The 13661-nt window shown below is 39.6% G+C and overlaps 1 protein-coding gene across 1 annotated transcript in view; it reads left to right on the top strand.

Moving 5' to 3' along the window:
• The window catches only part of UROC1 (urocanate hydratase 1), a 40651-nt gene extending 27354 nt beyond the window's left edge, over positions 1–13297 (top strand). The window contains 5 exon segments of the mRNA XM_010177498.2: positions 846–944; positions 2683–2782; positions 5661–5742; positions 11000–11099; positions 13116–13297. Coding sequence (XP_010175800.2) covers positions 846–944; positions 2683–2782; positions 5661–5742; positions 11000–11099; positions 13116–13256 — 522 coding nt within the window. The 3' untranslated portion in view covers positions 13257–13297.
• The last annotated feature ends 364 nt before the right edge of the window (positions 13298–13661 follow it).

Here is a 13661-nt window from a genome sequence, read left to right on the forward strand (position 1 = left end):
GTAACTCCCAGGGTTGATAGTTTAAACATCTCTCCACAGCAGGGTTTTAGGATGAGATAAAGCAGTTCTTTCTCTTCACTTCCTCATCTGGAAATGTTCAAATAATGCAGCAATATCTGGAGTGCAACAAGTCAATGATTCACCCTCCACCTCATTTGTAACTCCCTTTCTTTCAGATCACTGTTCAAAATATCCCTCTTGGCATTGCTTTGGCCCAACCTCTTCACACCTGTGGTTCCCAGTACCCCTTTCAAAACAGGTGATGAGGCCAAAGAGCTGCCATCCTTTTGCACTGTGGGAAGCAGGATGCCAGTGAAGCATCCTTTGTTTTTCTTTTAGGGCAGGGTCTCCCTGTGAAGATAATTGGTAACACCATAGGGCTCACATGCGCTCTCCTCATCTGGAAGCCAGATTGGTCTGTGGCATGAAAGCTGGAGAGGAGCATAACTGTGCAGGACAGGTGTTCTTTGCCATTCTTTGTTTCCAGATTTCTCTTCCCTTCCAGCTCACTGTTGCCAGTTCCAAACATCTGCTTCTCAGCTGTTGATAAGGGATTTGTTGATAGAGGGATTATAGCCTAACAATCAGTTTGATTTAAAAAGTGGGATTTATTGGACAGTAGCAGCAGAATACAGAAATACATCTCACTGATTGTGTGAGTGGAGATAAAACTCAGCTCAAAGAGGGATTTTAATTTCTTTTTTTCTGGAAGCTGGATGTTGACAAAGAAATAATCTGCACTTTCTCCTACAGAATGGGTCAGTCCTGTGACTCCATTTATCTGGGGCCTGAAGATAAGCCAGTTGCACAGAGAATCTTATCGGTCTGGTATTCTTATTTTCCAGGTAGTTGGGTCTCAAGCTAGAATCTTGTATTCTGATCAGAGGGGTCGTGTGTCTATAGCTGTGGCTATTAATCGAGCGATTTCCGAAGGAAGGATTAAGGTTTGTCTTTTTTTATCTTGAATATGGTCTGGTAATTGTGTTTAGTGTCTGAGACTGGGGTGGCAGATGGGAAAGGAGAAAGCTTCAACCAGTGAGAGCAGAAGTGCCTGCTGTTTACATGGGACCAGTATTGTGTTAGCATATATTAGAGCTCAGTCCTCCTCTCTGCCTGTCACCAGTATTATGTAATAGTAATTATCACTATGTAATAGAAGACAGACAGGTTTAGAAATTCTCTGAAATATGCTACTTTTTGTCACATGTTGGGAATCTGCCTTATTTTCACTTGGGCATCTACAAGCATAACATATCATGCTGTGATTTGCTGAAAACACAAGGTAGGGACTGTAACTCAGCAGTGCTCCAAGCATTAAAAGTAACAAGAGTCAGTGCCACTGCCCAGTGCTTCTTACCTTCTGTCCCTCACTTTCAGCTGTATTATGGCTACAGCCAGCTCTGCAGTCAATTTTAATTTGCATTGCATATGTGAAAAATCATGAGGCTTGATGCTGCCACTCTAGTGCCTAACGAATAATATCTTGCTCATCTAGGTGAAATCTCACTGACCATATGTGGTGGTGGTAAAAGTACATACTATGGGCAAGATTGTATAGGGATTTTTTAAGTTCTTCATAAGCATTGTAGGTAGATGTACAATGTGATATCCCGGGGGGACCCAACATTCTGAAGGCCCCACTCAGTAATTATACCCATTACCTGCTGTGTGTACTGCAGCATCAGACCAAGGCAGGTTCACTCATTCATCTCCGTCTCTTTTATAGCTGAATTACAATTACTCTTTTTAAAGGCGCAAGCTAAAGTAAAACTTAGAATGGATTCCAGCAAGGAAAGGTCTGGTTTTTGTTACTCAGAAAATGTTTGTTAAAATATTTCAAATGCTGTTGACCTTCTCAGGATTCAAAGTGAACGTCACTGCAAGCTAATCTTAAAAAATAAACCTGACCAGACAGGGCACTCCCTTGGAGCCATGACTGACAAGGTCAGACTCCCAGGCCCTTCAGATTTTGTTGTGTCCTTTTTTCATTTCTGCAAATCTCTGTTCCCCCTCTTGCAAGCTGGGTGCCCATGTCTATTTTCAATGATTTTCTAATTCACTGCCAGCATAAAACAGAGCCAGCTAATTCCAGACCACACCATGTCAAGAGTGAATTATTCTTAAATAAATCCTGTGCATGGCAAATGATAATGAAGACATGCAAGCTGATCTAGATTCATACTGTCAGGTAAATTCCAGATCAAGAATGGACTTGTCTGAGCTGTGTGAAATCACTAATTTTCGTTGTTAACTTATTTAGAGTCTTGAAGTCTTTCAAAAGAATGAAAACTGTAAAATTCTTTACTGCTTGTTTTCAAATTCAACAGCAAATAAGAACTATTTTTGAATGAAGATTTTTGCATACCAAAGTGTCTTTCATCTCAGATGAAATAACCATGCTGCATCCCCTCTTCTCCCTGCCCTCCTTTGGGGATGCCATTGGCATAAAAACAAGCTCTTGTTCTTAGTTAGGAAATGATGATGGTTTTCATGAACAGTATGTGAACAACTGTTTTATAATAAGTAATAGCCGGCAGAGAAAGTGTTGCAGGGGGTTTAGGAGAGGGTACAAAGCTGAGGTTTGAAATTACTTAAGACAGTAGTGAATTCAGCAAATGATGATCTTCAGTAGCCTTGACAGTCCATGAAGGATTCCATTTTCTTGTCCTTGGCTTTTTGCAGGCTCCAGTAGTCCTCAGCCGAGATCACCATGATGTGAGTGGGACCGACAGTCCTTACAGAGAAACGTCAAACATTTATGATGGATCAGCCTTTTGTGCAGGTCAGCAGAGCAGCTGAGGCTTGTCTGTCTGGGCAACCAAGGAAATTGCTTTAAAAGAGAAATTTAATTTTTTTTTATGAAACACTTTTAAAAGGGTTTTGTTTAACCCTTTAATGCCAATTAATCAGATTTCCTGAGAAGCTTTATGGGATTTAATAGTGATAGAGACATGAATGTGGAGCTAGTTAAATAGGAGACATCCAGAACAAAGCTGAAAATTCCATGAAGATGCATCAGATTTACCTGAATGTAAATGGAGAGCAGTCTATCTCAGAGAACTGTATTTTATGTTTGATTTAAATTTTGCACCTCACTGTTTCAAGGAGGTGATCTTAGCAGAATTACAGCTGTATTCCCTTGGGATCCACAAGATCAAAATCAGGTCTAGAATAGTATTTTGCTTAAAGCAAAAAGGTTCACAGCTGTGCTCATTTCATTGCCTGAGGACTCAAGAAAAGAGTCTGGAGTTTCTGAAAGGAACTCTTCTGGGCATAAGGGAACATACTTCGATAGTAAAAGCATAAGAAAGGAAGTCAGGTGTTGTGGATTAGCCTTCACTTACAGTGTGACTGTGGGCAAATCATGTAGGTTTGCTATACAATAGGAGCCTTTAATTCTGCACACCTGACCTGAGCTAACCAGACTCTGCTTTTAAGGCTGTGAAATGGTGCTTTAGAAAAATAAAGCCAAGAAATATCAGATTGGAGACCTGAAAAAAGATGAGTGAAGCACTAAGCTATTTTTAACCTAAATCTTCCTCAATTTTCCATCCATAAAGTAGAAATTATGATAATAGCTTTAGCCCAGTAGTGTTTCTGTGTGTCATGAACTGACAGTCACAAAGTGGCTTGAGACTGGAGGATGCAAGCTGCTGTAGAAGGAGAAATTATGATAGGGGTAGCTGAGAATATTGAATTACTTCCATTATGGGAATTCATAATAGAACCAAATTATGGCTCAATTTTAAGGAGATAAGTTCCCTGCTATCTTAACTGGATTTCCTGATGAAATGAGGCTTTTAGCTCTATCTACCAATCCCACTTCAACACTTTTTGAGTATGTTGGCTAGTTCTAATAGGCCAGATTGACAGATGCCTCAAATAATGTTTGGTTCTGACAAGCTGTGAGGAAAATGGTGCAGCTGTACAGAGAAGAGCAATCCAAAGTAATGTCTCCACCAAAGGGCTTAGCAACATAAGCAAACCTCAGGCAATGCCCTTAGAAGAGGGCAGTAGAAACAAGGCTTGCTAAAACTCCAGTGCTCATCATGCTAAGTGTTTTTCTTTGCATTTTGTGATTTACATGAACTATTTGCCTTCTCCAAGGGCTTATCTAAAGCTTGTTGACCACTGATTTCACCGGTCTTTGAAACCAGGCCTAACTCTGTTTTACCAGATAAGCTTCTAGCGGTAATAAAAGAACATCTTAGGTCTTCCTCTCTCCTTTCTTGTTATTTTAACACCACATTTGAGCTGGTTCAGGTGAAATTCTCCTCTCTAGCACAAAGGAATTTTGCAGAGTGTTTGCCTGTCTCATTTTGTTTTACAGTAAGTACCTCAGCCTGATCCTTGGCAAACACGTGTCATTGGTGCTCTGCAAAGTGTATTTCAGCACAGCCATTTGCACAGTTAGTGACCTTTACTGAGCCAAGGAGCAGCACATTATTGCATCCTTAGTCCAGTTGCCATGCTCCTTTTCCAACCTCCACTCTTACCATGCTAGTGACTGACGAAGAAATCCATACATTTTTAGAATATGGGGATTTTGATCTCTCCCATTTCCCCTTGACAGCACTGTAATTATGATAATTGGGTTATTAAAGTGCCATAATGCTAGATAAGGTACCATAATGGGGCTTTTGACAGGATTTAACATAGATTAGTGCTTAAGTAAACCCATTTTTCCATCAGGCACGTAACAACTGTGGGTCTGCAAATGTGGCTGGTGGGCATATTGCTGTTTGTCTCTTTATTTTTTTTTTTTCTGTTAAAAGCACAGCAAATTAACTATTAAACCTGTCCTGAATTAAATCTGGAAAAACATTTTCAGTAAACTTTACCCTGTTATCCTCTCTGTGTACCTCTTTCCACCTCTCTAGGTATATGCTTTAGCACAAATTGTAGTGAACATAAAAAATTCTAGTGAACATTTCAGTGAAAATCATGCATTTTTACATTAGTAAAATTACATTTGTCTGTTAAATTATTTTTCATCATTTTTTTAAAAAAACAAAAGAAACCTCCTGTGTGATTTCACCAGTTTGTGTTCAGGAGAAAATTCCCCCATGTCCAGAGAATCAGAGCCAATATCACTTTTATCCCAAATTTGTTCCCAATATGCAACTCCTTAGCTTTAAACTGGCTTTCTGCACAGGGATGAATTAGCTCTGCAGTCTGATCTGCAAATACTTCAGGCTTCTGAGAACTGCAAGGTGTGTAGTTTTCCAGATGTCCTCCCCATTTTGAAACCTTTCTCATGGATGTTTCCAGCCTGTCCTTCCACAATAGAGGCATCCCAAAGGAGAGGATTCTATTTCTCTCCACTCTGATGAGGTGCCTCTCAGCTGAGGAGTGGTAGGTTCAACTGCTTGAATTGGATCACAAATGCAGAAAGCACCTGAGTTCTCACAAACCACAGTGTGAAATTGGCATTTGCTTCCTCCAGTGTAGGGGGTAAGAGTGGCAGGAAAATCTCATTCTTGGGAGGAACAGGCAAGAGAGATGTTCACTGGTTATCTGTGAGTGAAGCTGTGAGTAAACCCTGCTTCCAATTCACACAGCCAAGATCAAGGTGTTAGTGGAAGGAGTGAGCAGCACAACAGAAGAAATGAATGTCAGAGCAGCATGTCAGAGCCATAACACCTTTCTTCTCCTCCTAGATATGGCCGTGCAAAATTTTGTTGGAGATGCATTCAGAGGAGCGACCTGGGTTGCATTGCACAATGGTGGTGGAGTTGGCTGGTAAGAACTTATTTGTTTCTAAAGCTGGACTCTGAATCCCATTACCACTGCTGTTTATGCATGTGAGGAGGAGAGACTGGAGGGAAGCTGCAGAAAAGTTGTGTGTATTGCTGGGGTAGTACAATGTCATGATGGGTAGGATGGGTTTGGAGACAAGGGCTGAAAGGATGTAGTAGAAGGTAAAGTGTGGTGCTGTATGAGGCTTTTGTAATTAATGCCTGTATATCTAGAAAAAAGTGTTTTGAACATTGGCCACAGCACAGTTTGGAGAAGTTGATTTGCCAAACAAGGACAGTCTGCCATGATCTTTTTGATCAGATCCTGCTTCCAAAGTTGTCTTCACACATACACAGACAGAGTGTTAGTGGATGGATTATGTTTAGATTTCCCCTTAAACTGTATCTAAATCTGTGACTTTAGGACCCCAATATAAATGCTCATGTGCTAAAGTGCAGTGAGGGGCTATTGATACAAAACAGCCCAGGTGCCAGCGAACCCCCCAGCCATCTTTCTCCCCTTGCTTGTGCCTGGTAGAATAAAAGACCACAGAAAAGGACTGGATTAAACACCTCCTTCATATAAGATGCAGAACTAAGAGAAATGCCTAAATTGAGAAGCAGAATGAAAAAAATATCATGTATGGAGAGGGAAACTAATCACTTTCATATGCCACTAAAAGGTTACTCTGGGTTGGCAGAGGTTTAGAGGAAAGGAGGGCCTGGCCACAAGCTTTAGTTCTGGTTTGTTCTTTCCAGCATAGTCCAGCAAAACCTCTCCCATTTACAGTCATGTCTGTATTTAGTGGTGTCACCAGTCAAAAGGGACACAACCCTCTATTAAACACTATAGTGAACCTCCCACTTCCCTGTTCCGTCCAGCTCTGGAATATGCCAGCAATAGCAAGCCAAAGAACTTGTAGCAGATGTTCTCCTCAGAGACACAATGATACTTAATTATTACTCATCTGGATGAATTGGATCTAGAAATATCCCTTAAAGTCAAATGGAGAATTCTTTCTCCTGTACTCTAACTCCTTTGATTTCAGTGTAAGTAACTACTGAATAGAAGGTATGTGAGAATAAAATTGAACAGTGAGGTAAGAAAGCTTTCTGAGGGCTTAGACACATGGAATGAAAATCTGGCTTTACTGACTTCAGCGATAACAACTACTGTGGCCAGGATTTTATTTGCAACTTCCATAATTCTGAATGGAAAATACATACCAGAATACCTGCTTACTCTGGTCTTCTCAGCCTCAGACTCCAGAGAGAGCAGCAGACTAGATCTGTCTGGATGGCCTTAGCCAAGTTTAACCTTTTAAAATACCTGCTTATGAAATACAGGCAAAGAAAATAACCTTTTCACTACATGTTGTGCTAAACATTTAGAATATTTTTATGTTAATCGATAATTATAATTATTAGAATTGCTAAAATAATTGCTTATGTGTGTGCATGATGATGTTTAACTCAAATGATACAAATTATCACGTTCCCTGTCTCTCTGGCCTCTGCAAGGCAAATCCATCCTGCACATATCTATCCCTCTGAACAATTCAAAGAGAGATTGGCTGAATGATGATACTGCCCTTGCTTCTGGAAAACTGGCACTGCAAATTCATTTCTATTGTTTCAGTTGTTTCTTAAGTGGAGTTACATCATTAGAAAGAAGCTCTTCCCCAGGGCAGAGCAGAGGTGCTGTCATTTATGTAATGCCTCAGAAAGCTAGCCTGTGGCTGTTCACTGAAATCAAAATATCAATGGAAAAACAGGGTTTGGTTATGCTTTTTGACATTTCCTGTGGCTGCTTAGGTGGCTGTCATTGTGAAACAGTATCACCTTGTTCTTGGGAGCAGTCATCACCCTCTGTGATTAAATTACTGCGCTTCAATGAAGAATGCACAGCTTGAAAATTAGTCCTGTCTCTGCATGAGCCTTAATAGGCTGAGACTCAGATGCGGTAGCAATGTTGTGTCATTAGATGCCCTGGTCTGGAGAGCTGTTGAAAGCCACAGCAGGACAGGTGGTTCTGCTCAGCTTAACTAATCATGGCAACACCCTGGCTGGTTAAAGTGCTGCACCCCTTTGCCTTCTAAGGAGAAAGAGAGGACCAACTTAAAGGTGGCAAAAGAAGCAAAATCAACCCCCAACCATAACAAATTACTTTCTTTGCCTGGAAGAAATAGATGTCTTAGGTTTTAGGGCCCCACTTTTCTTTTTCTCTAGAGAGCTAAACATTCAGCTGACTTTGCCATAAAGAAATCTCCACCTGCCTGATAACATCTTCTTGTCATCAGCTGATTTGGAAATGTGAAAGTGCATGTGGAAGCTTTATATATATATATATATATATATATAAAAATTATAAACAAATATGCATGTTATTAGAGAGAAATTAAGTTGTCATTGGCAAGTTTCTGTTCAGGGATTTCAGAAATGGCACTTGCACTGTGTTCAGCTACCAGTCCTCCCACAGAGGCTGGGCTTGCCTGGAACTGCTGACAGATCTGCAATGTCTTCCCTACAAGACTAGAGAAGTGCCCTTCACCTGCTTTGATTTTTCTGTGCTATAGCCTTGTGTGGCAAACAGCAAAAGCAGGATTAATATTTATTTAGTTGGAATCTGCATCACGTGTGCTGTTTGAGAGATTTAGGATTAACATAGTCTTGACTATAATTACAGCAAATTAATGTTATTTATTTCTTGCTCCCTGTTTATTTGCAGAAGAATGTATGTTAGCACAGAGCCGTAGTAACCTGTAGTAACAAAAAGGCAGAAGCAATTTAAGAATTGAACAGCATTGTTGACAGTGTGACATCTTGATTGTGAGAGAGGCCTTGTTTTCTTTGATCACCTTAGGAGACGACATCTGGAAATTATAGGAGGTAGCTTAGGTCAAAATGCCACATGTTTCTTTAATTACCTGAAAATGTGACCCAGTGCTAATGAAGGCAGAGAGCTCCCCTTTAAAAGTAAGGGGTTTTAGTAGAAAATCCATCCTAACAAACATTGGCATTTAATTTATGAGTGATTTTTAGATACTAGAACAATTCTGGTGAGTGATTCTTATTTACACTGGAGCAGCTCCATGGAAATCGATGGAGGAACTCTAAATTTATAGAGTGCAAGTGAGATCAGACACTCGCTGTTCATGCCTAAGCTTCAATGGATGCTCTTTGGGATGCTTTGCACAAGGAGGATCTTTGCCACCAACAGAACATCATCTTCCTGTGTAGAATGTTTTTATAAAGCACTGATCCAGAGGTCTGGTTTTCTTATTGTCTGATATTGCCAATAGGCTGTCTTGAGGTGTGCTCATACTGTGATCTGAATTACATTGCAATGGAATCATTGGTGTTCGTGAGTGTACTCTAACTTGGTACTTTGACAGTAAGGAATAGTGCTAATTTGGTCTCTGTACAAAGAAGCAGCAGAGTATGGTGAGGTAACTGGCCCTGGTCTTGATATAATTACATTTGTAATGTTGTCATCCAGTCTGGTCCTCTCTTTTGGAGAAGACAGTAACAACACGAGCTATTAAAAAAGTAGAATTTGCAAAAAATGAAGATGTTAAGGTGTTTGTTTTCATCCCCAAATGAGACTAAGAGCAGAACTAATAAAAGATTTCACACAGTAAAAAGATCCTGGGAATTAAATTCCAGGCTCAAAAGTGTTGACAGTATCAATCAAAAATAAAGATTTTGTTTTGAAGAGACAGAGTTTATAATATTCAAACATCTCAATTGAAAACTTGGCTGTTTCAAATTTTCCTGCTAAAAATAAGAAACTGATTCATTCACTGACATTCTGTGTGAGAACTGGCAGTTTCAAGAAAACTGTGCCTTTCAAGAGAAAATTTATTTGTAATAATGATATATCTAATAATGGTGAATTGAGGCAGTTCACAGAATGATGGTGACATCTCGATCTCTAAGTTCCTTGCTCAGCTATGTGATAGGGTCCTATATAGCATACAGGTAGTGTATATAACTAGTGAGAGGGAATTAACATCACGTAAGTATCAACATCATATTGAAAATGAGAAAATGTGAGTTCTAGTTTCAGGAAGTAGATCTCAGGTCTGTGAGGCTCCAACGTAGCCTCGTTTCCCCATTTCCTGAGAAGCTCAAGTTACTGCTGGAAAATATACAGTAAGAAACGATTCCTTCCTGGACTGGAAGACACCTAACTCCTGTCTGATTCATGGATATGTCTGATGTTATTCTATGGAAATTTTGTAAACTTATTTGTTATATTAACAATAAAACAGAGAGGACACAATCCTGCCTCTGGGGATCTCCATTAGCAATCTCTCACAGTATGTGGTGGTGTACGATATGCCCCGTCCCTCAGGTACTGCTGAGGCTGTGTTATAATGCCAGAACACCCATAGATTTCCAGCAACAGATAATTATCCAACTGCATTCACAACTATTCACCATATGCAAAGAAACAGGAACTTGAGCAGGCCAGATTCAGCAAGTCAGACGAGACGTTTTCTCTGTATGTTTTCCCTGTCCTTTTAAAACCAGACTGGTATTTCTCCTCCATATAATCTGTTAGTTTTAAGATATTTCTGTTGTTCCTCTGCCAATAAGTCTGCTTCCTGAAAAGTTGGCACTTGATGCCTTTAAACATCTATGTATCTCATACAAAATGAATGACTGTTTTTGAAATGATCAAGGCAGATGTGCATTGTGGTGGCTAACGCTTTTTTAATAAAATACTTATGCTCTCTCATTTGTCCCAAGAGCATATAAATAGATCCATCTGTCTGCTTCAATAAGTACACAGTCTTCCCCACGATCCTATCTATATGGCAGACTTGAGTGTAGCAAACATAAACAGCTTAACCTTTAAAAATACCCTGAGACAGGTAACTCTCCAGCCCATCAGAAGTGCTAACCTTTCTTGACTTGTTTCTAGAGCCAGGACAGTGTGCAAGTCCTCAGGAGATGCAGCACAAGCTTCATTTTTGGCACTTCTTCTCTTGGAGCAGATACTGACTGCTAGCTGGGCGTTACAGGAAAGGTGGAATGGGTTTGCTGCAGGCCAGGAAACTAGACCTTTGCCCTGCTAATTTTATTTATTTATTTATTTATTAAAGTATAAAAGGTCACTGATTGTGCCTTTTACTGAGCACCGTTTCATGTTCTCATCCTTCTTCCAGTGCAACTGAACAAATTCACTCCTGTGAATTCTGTGGGATTGGTTTGAATCATTTTGATTTAATTCTCTTACATTTGTATCTTTTTAGGGGTGAAGTGATCAATGGGGGATTTGGCCTGGTTTTGGATGGGTCCAAAGAGGCTGAAGAACGGGCTAAGATGATGCTCAGCTGGGATGTTTCCAATGGAGTAAGCAAAACTCATTATATATGTCCACTTTAATATCTTCCTTCCTCTGGGACTATGTTTGTTCCAGTGCTTCTTTTCATTTCAACTGAACGGGAGTATGAGCACTCAGGCAGGAGCTTTGAAAATCTGGCTTTTTGTATCCCAGGAATAGTCCTAATGGGCTGAGTGACTAATTCTATTTTCTGCTTATAACATGGGTGGTTATGAGCATGATTTCTCTAGAGTCAGCAGGTTGTTTGTTTGTTTTCTCCAACTTCAAAGGACTTTAAGTCAATAAAAGGGGCTGAATAATTCTTTGGTAATGTGTCGGGACCACCCTCTCTGGCTTTACAATATATCAGAGACCAATAGTTTACATGTATCTTAGTGTGTCTGGTTTTTTAATTTTTTTAAGTAGAAATGGAAGCATGCTTAGGATAATTTTGTTGAACATGTTGGCATTGTTGTTTGCCTACATAATACAATTGACAACTCTGAGCTTTAGTCTTGTTTATTGCTAACTTTTAGATCTAGGTATCTTGAAAAGCTTGTCATTTAAGAACCAACTTGTCCAGCCCTTGCTATCATTAGAGTTTTTGTATTCCATTAGTGCCCAGATAGATCCTGTTTGGGTTTAAGACTAGTATCTCATCTATGAAGTGGCAGAGAGGTTTTGATTCAACACTTGTAGGGAACCAAATCAAGAGAACATAGTGATGCACAGTCCAATTAAAGGACAAAGCTGTTATGTTTCAGTCACGTAACTTCACAAGGACCTGATGTATTGAGGGAGCTCCTTGTCAATGCTGACATGATCTGTTCTGTTTTATTCCTCAAGAGAACTGCAGAATTCCTTCTTGCCTTAAACCTAAACATTTTTTATTCCCCCCATAAGACCTGGCATGACTGGGGGTAGAAGAGGAGGAGGAACAATTTACACATATTTCCTGTCCCAGATCTGAAATAACACCTTAGTAAACTGTTAAGGAAAAAGGAGGAGGACAATTATATTAATTTGTAAATTAGAGTAATGAAGACAAACCCTTAACAAGCACTGTGTATCAGAGACAGCCTATTAAAGACCCAATACATCTTTTGCTGCTCTGATTTATTGCAAACAAAAGTTCCACTCCTCCATACACATGCTGAAAAAGGACAATCTGAGAATGCCACCCATATTATATACAAGACTGGAAAGACACTGGAGTGTACTCTTGAAGATATGCTGCCAGGAATAATCATAGGTGAGTGGCAGGGAAACTGAGTTGTTGACTTGAAAGGTCACTTCTCGGTGTTACTGCTATGATCCTGGGAACTTTTATTAGCCTTAGATTAATCATATGCTTAAATATTTTGCTAAATGGGAACCTAAGTATTTTTTTTCTTGAACAATTTTAAATCTGAATATTTCAGACACTGATTTGCAATTCATAATAGAGAGATTTGTAAGGCATTGCATACAGGGAAGGACTTATTTCCTTTCTGCCAAATCTTTGACTTTTTTATCTGGGGAATCTTGCTTATACACAGATTGAAACACAGAGCTTTGCTGTTGGAAGAGGAGTTTACCAGTTCCCTGTCCATGGATTTTCATCCTTATATGCTGGCAGAGAATTTGGCTCCTTGACCTCACAGCTTGAAAATGCATTGAATGACATTTTCCTTTTTGAAATATCTATCCCACTACAAAAACATAAATTGCTTAAATCATACTGTTATCTAAATCAAGTGCTGGTTTTACAGAGTGCACAATTATTTTCAGTGGAGTTTATAAGGCACCTGGCTCTGCCAGTGCTGCCTGCCCAAGAATATGTTTCTGCATGAAAATATACCGAGTCTATCCAAATACTGATAAAAGTAAAGTAGGTATTAAAAAAAAATTACTTTGAAAATCTGTAAGGGAGCTAGAAGCTGGCAGAAGGTTGAAAGATTTATTTTAATGAAATTAGGTGCCAGTGTTTGCACAAATGTTGTGTAAGATGGATGTGGCAAGAGAAATGTACGATTTTTACACCCATTGATTTTCTGGTCTGACAGGTCGCCAGACGCTGCTGGTCGGGTAATGACTATGCTTATGAGACGATCTGCCGAGCAATGAAAGAGAATGCCACACTGAAGGTGACTCTCCCTCACAAGGTGGTGGATGAGAACATCTTGGAGCAAGCCCTGAAATGTTAGTGGTATTCCAAGTGCAATGTTGTCCTTGCAGATAGGTTTGAAGTTGCTTTCCTGATATCCTGTTTTGCTCTCTGTTCAAATGATAAAAGCTTTGCAAATGTCTCTTCCATGTGAGTTATTTTTTCCCCCCTTTACCTTGTGTCCTGTTTTTTTGGTAGAATAGGGTTAATTTTCTTTTTAGTAGCTAGAAAGCACTGTGTTTTGGTTTCAGTGAGGATTGTTATAAAAAATGTTGATAACTACAAGGACACCATGCTTGAGCAGTTTCCAAGAACAGAGGACTTAACGGGGCAAACCTGATAGGTCCACTGATGTCAGGAACAGTCTTTTCACTAGGATATTTGGAACAATGTTTGTGATAATAAACTATTCATTGTAAGGAAAGGAACTGGAATTTTGTCCCTG

The sequence above is a fragment of the Antrostomus carolinensis genome, unplaced genomic scaffold (assembly GCF_000700745.2).
Source record: "Antrostomus carolinensis isolate BGI_N321 unplaced genomic scaffold, ASM70074v2 scaffold29781, whole genome shotgun sequence".
Classification (NCBI taxonomy): domain Eukaryota; kingdom Metazoa; phylum Chordata; class Aves; order Caprimulgiformes; family Caprimulgidae; genus Antrostomus; species Antrostomus carolinensis.